General features: G+C 46.8%; 1 protein-coding gene across 2 annotated transcripts; it reads right to left on the bottom strand.

The window, feature by feature from the left end:
• Positions 1-2,838: 2,838 nt before the first annotated feature.
• FKBP1B (FKBP prolyl isomerase 1B) lies at positions 2,839-13,225 on the bottom strand. Of its 2 annotated transcripts, none has more exons than XM_082852198.1 (4): positions 13,114-13,225; positions 9,511-9,558; positions 4,447-4,559; positions 2,839-3,390 (listed from the first exon to the last, which is right to left on the bottom strand). In XM_082852198.1, exons 1-4 carry the CDS (start codon positions 13,148-13,150, stop codon positions 3,262-3,264), a joined length of 327 nt encoding a protein of 108 aa, XP_082708324.1. In that variant the 5' UTR covers positions 13,151-13,225; the 3' UTR covers positions 2,839-3,261. The 2 variants fall into 2 exon arrangements, with proteins under 2 accessions (XP_082708324.1, XP_082708325.1); XM_082852199.1 differs by having other exon boundaries at positions 3,286-3,435.
• Between the last annotated feature and the right edge of the window lie 1,208 nt (positions 13,226-14,433).

The raw sequence follows: 14,433 nt of genomic DNA, 5'->3' as shown, positions 1-14,433 counted from the left end.
ATATTTTGGACCTTAGCTCACAGTTTATCTTTGCCATAAATAAAATACTTAATGTTTATTCTTATAATCACAGACTCCCATGGCGTGGAAATAGTATGGTTATTACCACATTCATCATAGCTCAGCAGCTTGGAGGAGATAGCTATAATTTTCTTTTTATAGTTTAGGCATGGGCCAAATGGAAAAACATGGACTAATTGTTTTGTATATAACTATAACCCAGAATCAATTTGAAGGGTACAAGCACTGAATCATTTAAATGGACAAAAGCCTATTCTACTTTTAAATGCATTTAGCTTTCAAATCTAACATTACTGTAAGAAAATGGGCTATTTTATACTTTTTGTACTGTCTTCTCAAAGCCTACTATTGAAAATGAAGAAATAATTGTCTTATTTATTAATTATGTCTGAGTGCTTTTTGAAAGCACTGTTAAAGAGTAGAAAGAGTCATTTCTATAAGGGCAGGAAGATGACAAAGGAGCCACAGCTGTAATTTTCTTGTGAATGTTTTTATGAGGTTCTTACTAATTTTTGTAATGCACAGTGTGCTTTTAGGTATTTACAAATATAAAAAGAATTTTCTAAAAGACTTTTGTAAGGGGACGACAAATTAGACTTATAGTGTGATTTGTCTAAATGGCAGACTGACTTGCCCCTAGTATAAGTTGTTTTAAATTAATAAAAGGGGAAATTCCTTCTACTGACAGTTACGGCAGGTCTGTCATTTTGATTAATATATCTGTTAGTTGAATTTCATGACCTGAAGTTAAGAGTTTAAAAAAATGCCCTCTAATTGTTTGGAAATTTTTTAGCCTGTTCCAGTTATGTTACAAGAACTTTAATTTAGTGGACAAATACTGAGCCTCTGCTCTGCCACGTCTGTGTGTAGTAAAATGCTGAGGACATAGTTACAATCAGTCCTCTGCACCAGGCATTGAAGGTGCAGTTTTAAGAGTGTCAGTAAAGCAGGGCCTGTGAAGCCTAGCATCGTATCCTCTCCAGGTGCTAGCCAGTAGGTATTTGCTTCCCCCCCCCAACCCTCTTCTTAGTGCCTCCTGTTACCACGTTGGCTATAAATACTCTAGACTGAGATCTTTTATGTGACTCCATAATGGGCACCTGAAATGGTCCTTGGTGCTATTTTTAGTTATCCTATTGGTGTCACAGCAGAAAACATGACTGTCTTTTATACAGGCTGAGTTCTGAGAAATTATAGACATTTGTATCATTGAGGAAAGCTAGGAACCAAGACATTCTGAAGGAAACCCCCCAGAAAGGAATGAGTGCAGCACCTTTTGACTGGTCTGGTCCCACTGCAGAGGTGAGCACAGGGACTGGTGATTAAAAGCAAAGCAGCCCCTTTCTCATTTCATTTTCTGCATCTTAAAGCACTGCATCTTCATTAACTCCTCAGTCCTCAGCAGGGGAATACAGCCAGGACTTCTTGGAGACAAAAGGGATACATAAAATAATCAAGATGTTGTGTCCCCATATCACATGTATCGTCATGTGACGTATTATCAATGAGTCTATGAAGGAAACTAACAGTACCTGTTACCTGCCCCTCCCTCAGTCTTGAAACAATTCCAAGACATCGCTGACAGAATAACTCTGACTATGGCCAAGAGCTTTTCTCACCCATGCCAACTAAAAGAAAAATCTCTTAGCTACATTGCCACAGGCTCCCCTGACGTACACTAACGCATATCAATAAGCAGGCTGGTTGTAAAACCTAACTGGAAAGTCCTGTCAGTTATAATAAATGTAGATTAAAATAAGCAGCATATGTGGAAACAAGTTCAAAATCGTACATTCTTCTCAGAAGTAATTCCCCACTGTAAAGTTAGAGCAAATCTACATGAAAATAAGCACACATTTATTTTCAAAAGTAACTTCCTAATGTGAGTTAGTGTGTGGCTCTGAGGCCTAACACACCCTCATTTCTTTAGGTACACAAAATGCACTTTTCCAAGAAGGGAGCTCATCCTTCTTATTCTAAGTCCAAATGTAGATTTCATGATTGATCACCTAAAGTTTCAACTCACACATTTGATTGCTAAACTGTGGGTTTTGAGCACAATGTATTCCTTTAGTTACTCAGAGGGGAATTCTGAGCCTGTGAGGTGAGTGGCAAGTCATAACCTACCTTGTGGGGCTGCTTAGAGGATTGGTGGTAATTTTATTTTAAAATTAGAAAAAATTAAAAATAGAACAAGGCCCAGCAAGTACAATAGGTACGTCGGAGCTACAAGTATCCACTGCTTTTCGAAAGTTTGCTTCACGCTAATTCACTTTTAGGAAAGACCTACAGGAGTACCTGTTTTTGCTGCACGAAAGAAATCCAGAAAGGATTTTTGCTTTTATGAAAAAAGGAGAAAAGCAAAAATAGCGTTCAGAGCCATTATAGAGGCAGTATGAACCCTGAGCAGTGAAAGTGACACCACCAAGCTCCTTCCCCAAGAACTATACTCAGCATCTCGGCATCAAGCTGTCATAGCTTTGAACTGTGTCTGTGAGCATCTGTGCTTTTATCTCGATTTACTTCATGCATCCGTAAGCAAGATGTGCCCTCAGGTAATTGCTTCTTCGCTTTATACCATTTCAGCTTACAAAAGGCTTCATAGGAATGCTCTATTTTCTACTTTCAGATAGTGGGGGAAACCTGTACTGTATTTATTATCACTCTCCTGGCTACTTCTCCTTTCCACTCTTTTCCCAAGGGCAACTGACTTATGTGGTCCTTAAAGCACTTTCTACCTTCAATAAGGATGGACAGGAATTTGTCAAGCACAGAGCCTTTATTTTTCATATCATTTCCAAAAAGGACATCGTTTAAGTCAGCAGAATTTCTGAGAGAGAAAGTGACAGCAAAGGCAACTGGCTCAAGTCCCTCTGTGTACACCATGTACATTTCATGTCTGAGCACCTTGTGTGTCTGGCTTAAGTAAAGGTAAGGCAGTGTAGATTGTGCGAACAAGAAATCTGTTCTGTGATCAGGAATGGCTACTACATGCATCACGCAAAATGCACAACCTGAAACATTTCAATCTGCAACTGAAGTTTCCTCAAGCAAAGATGCGCGTGAACAATGACGGAACACATACAGAGCAACTTGGGCAGAGAGAATGGATAATGCCTTGGGGCAGTGAGGTTAGCGCACTGATCAAGAGCCCCAAGCAGGAGGAGCCGTCCCAGTGGCAGAGCAGGCTAGGAGGGTGAGCAGCAGCCATCTCCAGCCACCTTCAGTTCCTTCCTGCCTTCACTCTAAGTTGAGCAGCTCCACGTCAAAGATGAGGGTGGCATTGGGAGGGATGACACCGGGGTGGCCCGTGGCTCCATACGCCACATCAGGGGTGCAGGTCAGCTTCGCCCTCTGCCCCAAGCTCATCTAGCAGGGATGGGGGCAGATGGGGAGAGGAGAAAGAGGACCCAGCTTGATTTAAAAGAAAAAGGTAAGATAACTATGGCATTTTCCCAAACCATCCTCATGGTAACTCTGAAGATCTGAGATGAGTTTTATACGTGGCACATTGAAGTAATGCTAAGAGTTGTAACAAATGGAGATTGTGCCTCAGACTAACAGAGACTTGACTGCGGGAAAATAACTTCTACAAAGTAGTCTCAAATTCATTCATCCAACAAACACTGCTGGTTATTCAATTAGTGTATGGCCCAACACTTCTATTTGTTCATAATTTTTCCTTCTTCCAGAGAAGCCTAAAGAGGTGTATAAAGAGCACATGTACATGTACATGCTCAAGTAGGTGATAGAAGCAGTTCGTTAGAGAGATTTAGAGATTAGAGACCACAGCAAGGAGCATCACATGACTTCACAGAGCAAAGAAGAGTTTGAACCAGGGCTCATCACAGCAGTCCTCAAGAACTTGTCTGGCATTAGTGGGATAACTGGTGAAATTTGAATAATCGATTTTTAAATTTTGAATAACCAACTCAAAAATTTGAATAGATTGGTTAATAGTATTGTATCAATGTTAATGTCCTGGTTTTCATCACTGTACTATGGTTATGTAAAACATTAACATTTGGGGAAGCTGGGTAAAAGAGTATATGGGAACTCTACCTGCAATGTTTTTGCAAGTCTGAAATTGGGTGTTTTTTTTTAAGTTTAAAAAAAAATCACCTTGGCCTCCCCCACCCCAACTCTTCTGCTGCCTCAGTCCCAAACAGCTGGTAGCTCACAGGCTTGCTCAGAACTAGCTGGGGAGATGTGCTTGGGATGAGAGCCCCCAGTGACAGAAAGGAGTCATGCTGGCAACTAAAAGGGTGGGGACACAAAGCCACGACTGAAACTAGGTGGCATCACCATGCCCTGACAGTGGAGTCAAAGCAGTAGTGGTCTGTGATAGGGTGAGGGTGGAGGGCAGAGTGCTGAGCCCAGAACCCCAGCTCCTCAAATCCCCCTTAACAAGGATCCTCATCCTACCTGGGCTGCGCCCTCTTCAAAACCCTTGATGACTTCCTGTTTGCCAATTCTGAACTTGAAAGGTTTGTTTCTGTCTCTGGATGAATCGAATTTCTTCCCATTTTGGAGCATTCCTGTGAAAGCAAGGATAGGGTGGAAAATAACTGTGGTCATGAGCTAACTCCCAGTTCAGGTTCAACATGTCTAAAATGGAATTCCTATTCTGTACAAACCTTCTGTCTTTCAGTCCTCCCCATCCGTCCTGTTGGCCAAGCAAGAAACCTGGATACTTCCACATACAGCCTATCACCAAGTCCTACATATCTTTGGAGTCCAGCTATTTTCTCCATTTCTATTACCACCACCCTGTGTCCTCATCAAGCCACCATCATATCTCACCTGTGTACAGGAACCAACTCTAACTGGCCTTTTTGCTCTGTTCTTACTCCTCCATTCCATTCTCCATACTGTACCCAGAATGATTTTTTTTTTTTAAACACATACCTGATCCTATTACTCCCTTGCTTAAAATACTTCAGTAACTCCCCAGAGGCAGAATCCAAATGCCTACATTGTATCCAGGCACTTTAAGATCTAGCTACTGTTTGCCTGATAACCTTCTCTCTGCCCTCCCTTCCTTCCCTTCCCTGCCCTATTCAGGTTATACCTTTCTCAAGTACTTCTGCACATTGCAACTTTTTTCATGGAGCTGCCTCAACCTGAAGGTCTGTTTTCCCAGGCATTTCATCCTCAGGTTGAGTCCGCACCTGGTCTGCCCAAGGTTCCCCCAACATGCAAAACCCAAAGGTCATATCATCCTTTACTACAGTGAACTGTAACTGTAAAGGGACCCAGACAGGGACCTCCCTGGTGGTCCAATGGTCAAGAATCCACCTTCCAATGCAGGGGACACGGGTTCGATCCCTGGCTGGGGAACTAAGATCCCACATGCCGCGGGGCAACTAAGCCCATGCACCACAACAAGAGAGCCCGCGTGCCGCAACTACAGAGCCCGTGCGCTCTGGAGCCTGCACGCCACAACTAGAGAGCCCATGAGCTGCAACTACTGAGCCTGCGCGCTCTAGAGCCTGTGCGCACCACAACTAGAGAGAAGCCTGTGCGCCGCAATGAAAGATCCCGCATGCCGCAACTAAGACCCGACACAACCAAAAATAAATAAGTAAATAAATTTTTTTTAAAAAAAGTGACCCAGCCAGTAAGTGGTGGCCTCCAGACCTCATACAAAAGAGATATGTGAACGCAGAACACCCCAAGTGTTGTCTTAGCAGTTTGGAGCACCCCTCAGCCTCCAGCTGCAAATACCTTGTCATCCCTGATGTACATGTGTTGTCTCAGTCCAGCTGCCTAAGACCCAAGAGCTGCTTTTCTATTTTCTGTTCTTACTGGTGTCTCTAGCTCAAAGATCAGACATTCTGTAAATGATGCTATTCCATGACTTCTCGTGGCCCCTGGACCACAACAGAAGGCAGTTTGGGACCAGAGAAAGGCCTAGCCTGTAAGTTCAGAGACTGGATTCTGACTTCACCCGGACACTAACTCATTGTGTGAAGTGAGGCAAATTACTTCCTCTCTCATGGCCTCAGATTTGCCATGTTTAACATGAAAGGTCTGGGCCTGCTCAGTATCTGAGCATCTGTGATTCCACTTCCTAATTTCTACAACATAAATGTATACAAGAGACATTCTTATTTACCTATTTTCTGGGCAGAATAAATTGTGCTCTTGCCCTGGGTACTAAATCAGGCAAAGAAGAAAACCCTATCGCTACACAGAGATGCAAACAGATGGATCCTTCCGTATCAAATATAGGAGATCAAATACAAACTCATGCATACACACAGGTTGCTAAGATATTCAGAGATGCGCATGCATGCTCACATACATATATGCATAGACCCTCAGAAGAAAACCCCGATGGCCAGATGCTAGGAAAATATTTAGATACACAGATATAATACATTCACACAGACACATACTTGTACAATACACATATGGATAGGTGCACACACACATTCACACACTCCATTTAAAGACTGATTTGCTCACTCCCCAATTTCTTCAGGTTTCATATGACTTAATCCACTTCAGACCATATACTGTTATCTACTGCTGCAGGTTCATCCAAAACCATGCAGTCCAGAAACAGACCCACAGATACATGGTGACCTGATTTGACAAAGGTACCACTGAATGCAATGGATAAAGGATGATTTTTTTTAAATTAATGTTGCTGGATTGACTGTATATGCATATGGGGGAAAATGAAACATCAAAGTGAACCCCTATTTCACCCACACATAAAAATCAATTCCAGGGGTTTCCCTGGTGGCGCAGTGGTTGGGAGTCCGCCTGCCGATGCAGGGGACACGGGTTCGTGCCCCGGTCCAGGAGGATCCCACATGCCACGGAGCGGCTGGGTCCGTGGGCCATGGCCGCTGGGCCTGTGCGTCCAGAGCCTGTGCTCCGCAATGGGAGAGGCCGCAGCGGTGAGAGGCCCGCGTACCGCAAAAAAAAAAAAAAATCAATTCCAGATGAATCACAGACCTAAATATGAAAGATAAAATAATAAAGCTTCTATAAAATAATAAATAGAAGAACATCTTCATGACCTAGGGATAGACAAAGATTTCTGAACTGTACTAACTATAAAGGAAAGACTGATGATATGTAGGACTTCATTAAAATTAAGAATTCTGTTCAAAAGATGCCAATAAAGGAGTAAAAAGGCAAGCCATAGCATGGGAGATGTCTGGAATAGGTGTAACCAATAAAGGACTCATATCCAGGATACAGATGGACTCCTACAAATCAATAAGAAAAAGAGAGACCACCAAATTTTTTTTTTAAGTGGACAAAATTTGGGCAAACTAACAAGGATATCCAAATGGTCAGGAAGCACGTGAAAAGGTACTCAGCTTCATTAATCATCAGGGCTGTGCAAGTCAAAACCACCAGGACAGGCCAAAAACAAAACAAAAGCCTGACAACACCAAGTGTTGATGAGGATGTAGAACTGGAATGCTCAGACATTGCTGGTATCAGTGGAAACTGGCACAACTACTTTGGAAAGCTGTTTGGCAGGATCTGCTACATCTGAGCATAGGTATAACCCTGTGCCCCAGCAATTCCGCTTCTGCATATATATAGCCAAACAGAATGTCGACACGTGCACCAAAAAACATCACAATTCGTAATAGCTAAAAACGAACAGCAATCTAAATGTTCATCTACTGTAGAAACGATAAATTGCAATATATTCATACAATGACCTGTACAGGAATAAAAAAGAGCAAACTACTCTGGATAAATCTCACAGACATAAAAAGTGAAAAAAGTGACATAATGAATGAAATAAGCTAAACACAAAAGAGTACATACTCTACAATTCCATTTATATGAAGTTCAAAAACAGGTGAAATCAATCCACAGGGACAAAAAGTTAGAATGCTGTTTACCTTTAGGGAGGTGTAATGACTGTGAAGAGGCAAGAGGGAGAGTCCTGGGGGTGCTGGAAATGTCTGTTGATCTGGGGGGTGGTTACATAAGTGTGATCACTTTAGAAAAATTTCATCGAGCTGTTCATCTTAGAGTTATATTCTCTACTGTATTTATATATAATAAAAAAGTTTACCAAAAAGTCCCATACAGTCTCCTGCTGGGTTTGATGAGACAATCCCTCCCCAGACCAGAGCCACTCATGGCTGATGTTAGTATTTAATGCACATTGCCTCCTGTCTGTATGTATTGTGAAAGGTCTTTGCAAAAGGATGTTGTGGTTTGAGTAACTTGACAAGGACTGGTCTGTCTGCAACATGTAGAACAGATAAATCAATTACACAGGTCAGAGGCCCCAGAAGACTCATGGTAATTAGGCCACATCACCAGGAGATAAAACACAGCTCCAGCCCACTGACGTCAGCGACCGGCAACACAGCTGTTGAGAAATACCCACACTGTCTGCCTAGAATCAACCTGGCACTTCACACTGGCCCAGAGAACTGCTAAAAATGGCCCCATCTGACTATGTCCTAGGAATTAAACTGGCCTTGCTGTCTGCTAAGTGGCTGTCACCAAGTTCGCCACGTTGGGAAGCAGGTCACAAGGCAGAGCACTCAACCCCCAGAACAAACATCTGCTTGTAACCTTCCCGCCAGTGGTCCTCAGGATCTCAGCCCACCTGGCCTTCCAGTGCAGATCATCCAAGAGGGCTCAGCAGAGGCGGGGCCTGCTCTGGCCGCACAGCACCCCGACACAGCCACTGCCACCCGTGCCTCACACTGCGTCAGAGCCTCCAGTTGACTTCCTGCCCTCCCCCACCCCCACCCCCCAGCCCAATGAAGGTAGGGATCCTCTTGTTTCATTTTTGCGCCCCTACTGCTCAGCACAGCATCTCACACACAGTAGGTGATCAATAACAGTAGGCTGAATTGAATACTCTGTTTCTGAAAAAAGAAAGGGAATTCTCAGGAAGCTGACCTCCTCTGCTCTAATAACACTGTAGGATGAAAAGGGAGTCTGCAGGGAGGGTCAGGGCTCTCAGAGCTGTAAGAGGAATTTCCAAGTATCGGACAGCACCAGGAGGGCCAGGGCTCCACCCTGCCTGCAACAGACAGAAGGGGAATGGAGGTGGTATAAGAGGGCAGGGGTGGGCTTCCCTGGTGGTGCAGTGGTTGAGAGTCTGCCTGCCGATGCAGGGGACACGGGTTCGTGCCCCGGTCCGGGAAGATCCCACGTGCTGTGGAGCGGCTGGGCCCATGAGCCATGGCCGCTGAGCCTGCGCGTCCAGAGCCTGTGCTCCGCAACGGGAGAGGGCACAACAGTGAGAGGCCCGCGTACCGCAAAAAAAAAAAAAAAAAGAGGGCAGGGGTTAACCTTGCAAGCCCTCTTTCTCATTCCCTCAAGGCTGGCTGGGAGGAGTTGGGGATAGCTGGTCAGAGGGAGACTTGGCTGCCTTGGGCTCTGGGCCTGGTCTGGGGGAGCTGATACCTCTGGAGAGGAATATCAGAGGAGAGACCTGCCTGGGGAGGGGCAGGTCTGGATGAGGGCTCAGGGAGTGAAGCCTACCTGTGTAGTGCACCACACACGTCTGGCCCTTCTTGGGGAATGTCCTTCCTGCAAGGAGACATGAGAATAGATGAGTGAACAGCACGTTGGAGAAAGCCGCCTGGGACATTTCAGGTGTGATTGTGACCAAGAGCTCTGGCCCACATTCCCCTCCATACCATGGAGATGCCCATAGTTCCAGTTCTGGCTCTGTGCTTTGTAGGAACCAGATTAGTCACTTTACTTCTCTGGCCTTGATTTGAACTTTATTTCCTTGGTTTCCACAACTCCACTCTCTCCTCATCCTTTTCCTTCTTTGATTGCTCTTTTTACTTTCCTTTGTCCATTCCACGAACCTTTCTGATAGCCTACTCTCTGCCAGGCCTGGACTAGATTCCGGAGACACAGAGCAATCTATGAACTCACAATGAGGTTAGGGAAACAGACACATAAATAATAGATTATAATGCAGGGTGATGACTGTGCACAAGGATGAATAAACACAATCATTCACAAATATTTACTGAATACCTGCTGTGTGCAAGGCCTGGGCCTGATCTCGGGATACACCAGTGAATTATACAGACAAGATCCCTACTCTTTTGGAGTTTACATTCTAATGGAGGGAGACAAACAATACTCAGATAAACAAGACAATATAGATTGTCATAAGTTCTCTAAATAAACACAATGATAAATTACAGAGAGATACAGTGGGACAGGCCATTTTAGAATGGGTGGTCCAGGACAGCCTTTCAGAGAAGATGACATTTCAGCTGAGACTTGAAGGATGAGCAATACGCTGGGAAAAGCACTGCAGGGAGAGGGAGCAGCAAGTGCACAAACTGTGAGGCAGAAAAGGATCAGTGCATTTACAAAACAGTAAGGAGCCTAGACGACTGGAAAGAAGGGAAGGAGGTGGAGACAAGTGGGAAAGAGCCAGATCACACAGGGCCTTGCAGAGCCGGATTTAATTCTAAGTGCAGCAGGAAGGCACTGGAGGTTTTAAGCAAGAGAATGACATAATCTGAATTAAGATTTTATAAGATCATTCTGGCTGCTGTGTGTAGGATGGACAGTTAGGCGCCTGTTGCAATAATCCAGACAGAAAATCAATGATGGCTTGAATTAAAGTGGTTGGCAGCAGAGAAGAGAGTAAAATAGATTGGAAATATACTTTGGAATTGGAGCTGACAGGGCATGCTAATGGCACGGAGATGGGGTCCAGGATGAGAGAGAAGGAGAAAACAACCACGATGCTTGGGTTTTAGGTTTGGAGGAGCTGATTTAGGATGGAGGAGCTGATTCCTGAGACGGGGAAGGCTGATGAGGAACAGATTTGTGCAGGTGGCAATCTTAAGATTCCTCTTAGACATGTGAATTTGTACTACAAGTAGACAGATGGAGAGTCTGCACTGGAGGTATAAATTTGAGTGGGATTTAAAGCCTTGTGAGGGCTAACAGCTGAGCCAACATTTAGATGGGGGCCCTTGGGAGGGAGCACCTGACTGACTGAGCAGCAGGGAAAGTATCAGAGAGGAGATAATGGTTAAACTGGGTCTTAAAAGATGAGTAGTTTACCAAGGAAGTAAGGGAGATAATTTGGGAAGAGTGAACCACATGTTCAAAGGCTTCAAATTGAGCAGTAGTGGGAGCCCGTCTGGTTCCCTGCTGTGTAGTCCTAGGGTCTAGCACACAGTATATGCTCAATAAATATTTGCAGAATGACTGGTATATTTAACAACTGGCAGACAGCTCAATAAAGCCGGAGGAAAAGTTGGTGGTGGGGGTAGGTACTGGTAGTAAGAGATGAGGCTCTAGCATGGAAGGTTTAACAGGAGGCTGTATCACTGTCTGCCTGGAGAAAAAGTAAGATTAATTAAAATGTTTTATGCCCAGGGAGGGGCATGGTCAAATATGCATTTTAAAGAGTGCTCAGGCTGTGGTGGGGAAAATGGTGGGGGTGGGGTGGGAGGCCAGATGGAAGGCCAGGAGGTGAGAATGGAGGTGGGGAGACCAGTTTAGAGACTGTGCAGAAATCCAGGTGAGAGAGGATGTTGGCCTGAACTAGGGCAGGGGCTGAGGAGATGGAGCCTTAGAGATATTCAGCAGAAGAACTTGGCAGGATGTGGTGTGGGCTCCACCAAGGCAGGCATCCCCAGCACTGCAGTGTAGTCATTGAAATATTAATTGGTACATTGCCCCCTCTGGGTTATAGCATGGTAGCTGGCCCTTTTGTGCTTTCTTGACTCAGGAGTTTAGATTGAGCTAAAAGAAGAAGGCCAAAGTTCCTCCAGGCTTTCCCTAAAAATCTGATCCCCCTTCAAGAGAAAATGCCCCTTGTCTAGCCAGGGAGGGAGGATAAGGAGAGAAAACTCTAAAGGCTTCTTTGAACCAGGGAAAGGAGAAGAGGCCTGGAGGCCACTGGCAGAACTCTATGGCAGTGCCCCGGGGGGTAAAAAGGCCTCAGGGAGATGCTTCCTGGGGCACAGCACCATGGTTCTCAGCATGGAAAAAGAAGCCTGCAGCCCATGGGTGATCCAAGGTTGTGGCTGGGACTTCTAGGGACCACTGCTTTTCAATAAGGAGGGTGGCCAAGAACCAAGAGTCCCTCCAATTTCCCAGGGGTGGGGGAGTGTCAATAATGTCTGACATGCAGTTTGCCTGTCAAATCCTGCAGAAATGAGGGCTCCAGTCTGAATTAAGGTTGGTTTAAGAAATAAAGAAATAGCTACTCCTGGCACATCCAAACTCAATTACAGAAGGGTGATGCCTGTAATGTCTGGCTTGGGAAAGTGACTGGTGCCAATCCTGAGGCAGGAAACAAGGGAACACAGAGGAGTGCTAGGGAGTGGGGGAGACCAGGAGCATGAGTCCTGTTTTGGACTTGCTGACTTTGAGGGATCCGTGGGATGTGCAGATAGAGGCTGAGCAGCAGCTGGATAAATGGACCACCCGGAACTCAGATTGGAGGCCTGGGCTGGAGGCTTAAGTTTGGAGACCATCGGTTTGCAGCCCATAATGAAAGCCATGGGAGTGGACAGGATGGCTGGAGAGGCTGAGTGGGACAGGGAGGATAAAGCAAGATGCAGAAGCAGTGGAAGAAGCGCTCCATCATTCCCAGACTGGGTCGGTCCCTACAGCGTCTCAACGCCCAGATCGCAGGGGGCCGCCCAACCAGAGGCCGGGAGGCGGGCGCGTTAGAAGGGGGTTGCCCCGAGCAGAAGAGACCCCAAAGCATGTCCTTTCCCCTGTTTCCAGAGCTCAACCAGCAGGGCAGGGAAAGCGGAGCTAAAAAACGGCCCTAGGAAATCAGGAGTAGCGGATAACCGAGCGGTTCCAGTCGCGGGCAGCGGCAGCCCGAGGCCCCCGGGGCGGTGGCGGGCCGCAGACCCCAGCCTCCCAGCCGCCGCCTTCGTTCCTCTAGGTGAGCAGGCGCGTAAGGGGATGGCGAAGGATGTGTGCTAGACATCCAACAGTCCCATCTAGGGTCTTCTCCCGCCTCCCCCATCCTAGGCCAGCTCTCCCTGTTCAGCACCCTCCGCGCCACCTCGGAATCGGACCCCCGCCCGCCGGGCTCCGCCCCGAGACCCCTCCTCCTCCCCCGGCTCCGCCACCCGGTACCGTCTCCCGGGGAGATGGTCTCGATCTCCACGCCCATCGCGGTCCCACTGGCCCCGCCTCCGAGGGTCCCCGCTGTTTCCCCGACCCCGGCTCGGCTCCGGCCCTGGCCCGCTGGCGCTCCGGCTCGCCACCCCGCCGCCACTGCAGAGTCGGAGGAGGTGCGGCTGGAGTCGGGACCTGCGCGGGGAGGGGCCACCGGGAAGGGGGCGGCGGGGCGGAGCGGCGCGGAAAGGTGGGGTCGACCGGGGCGGGGCTCGGGGGAAGGGACCCTGACGCGGCTGCTCGGGAGCTTGACCAGGCTATTGCGGGAGGCATGCAGACACTCGTGCGCATCCACCCACCCATCTATCCATCCATTCATCCATCCATCCGTTCAACACATATTTATCTTGCACCTACTCTGTGTTAAGCTGGGGTGAGGGGGGCCGGTCAACTCGGTCTCACAGACTTGGGGGAGAAGGCCGGCAACTAAACCAACACTTTCATTAACTGCGTTCACTGCCATAGCGTTCAGAGCGTCATGGAAGCACCAGAGAGGTACCCACCCCAGCTAGGCTGTCCGAATCTGCAGGGGCAAGCTGAGGGGTGGGGGCGGGGGGTGGAGGAGAAGCCAGTAATTACTGACTCTACCCCACCCCCCCTAAACCACTGTTCTCCATCCTGCGTAGTTCTGACGTACGCACAGGTGGACTCCCACCTTTCAAGGCAGAGAACTGTGCCCTGGGGATACCGGCTGAATTAAGACAGAATTGCTGTCCTAGAGGAACTGAATCTGTGATGGGCAGGGACACAAACAGTTACGGCGTGGAGTGATTTAAGTTGTGGGATAAATGAATGAATGAATGAGTTCTACCAGACCCTTCACCTCCACCCAAAGGAGACATAAGAATCTGGAAAGGTATTTTTTTGGAGAAGGTAACATTTGTTTGAAAAATGAATGGTACTTTCTCTCTCTTTTTCTCATTCTTCGTGCACTGTTGCAAAAATTGATATGAAGGTATGATTCTTCCAGCTATGGTGCTGGAAGATAGGCATGGGGAGAAAAGCCTGAGCAAAGAAGAGTGGGCCCTAGAGGTGTTCTCCTTGTCTCCCAGATGGTCGGGGCAGAAACTTCAGGTTATCAGCATCGCTGAAGGAGGGTTGGCTGTGTGTTCCAAGAAACATGATGCTCAACTGTACTGTGAGGGTCAGGATCTGAAATTCCCCATGGGCGGCCCCAAGGCGTGGCCCAGAGTCTCCCAGGGGTATAGCCGGTCTTAAGCCTAGTGAAGCACTAGCTTCTTGAACTGTGGCCATGGTCAGGCACTTTGGGGGTAAGTG

This window comes from Leucopleurus acutus (genome assembly GCF_964270905.1).
Source record: "Leucopleurus acutus genome assembly, chromosome: 12".
Lineage (NCBI taxonomy): Eukaryota > Metazoa > Chordata > Mammalia > Artiodactyla > Delphinidae > Leucopleurus > Leucopleurus acutus.
Note: the sequence above shows the minus strand (reverse complement) of the source record. Positions and strands in the feature narration are given on the sequence as shown.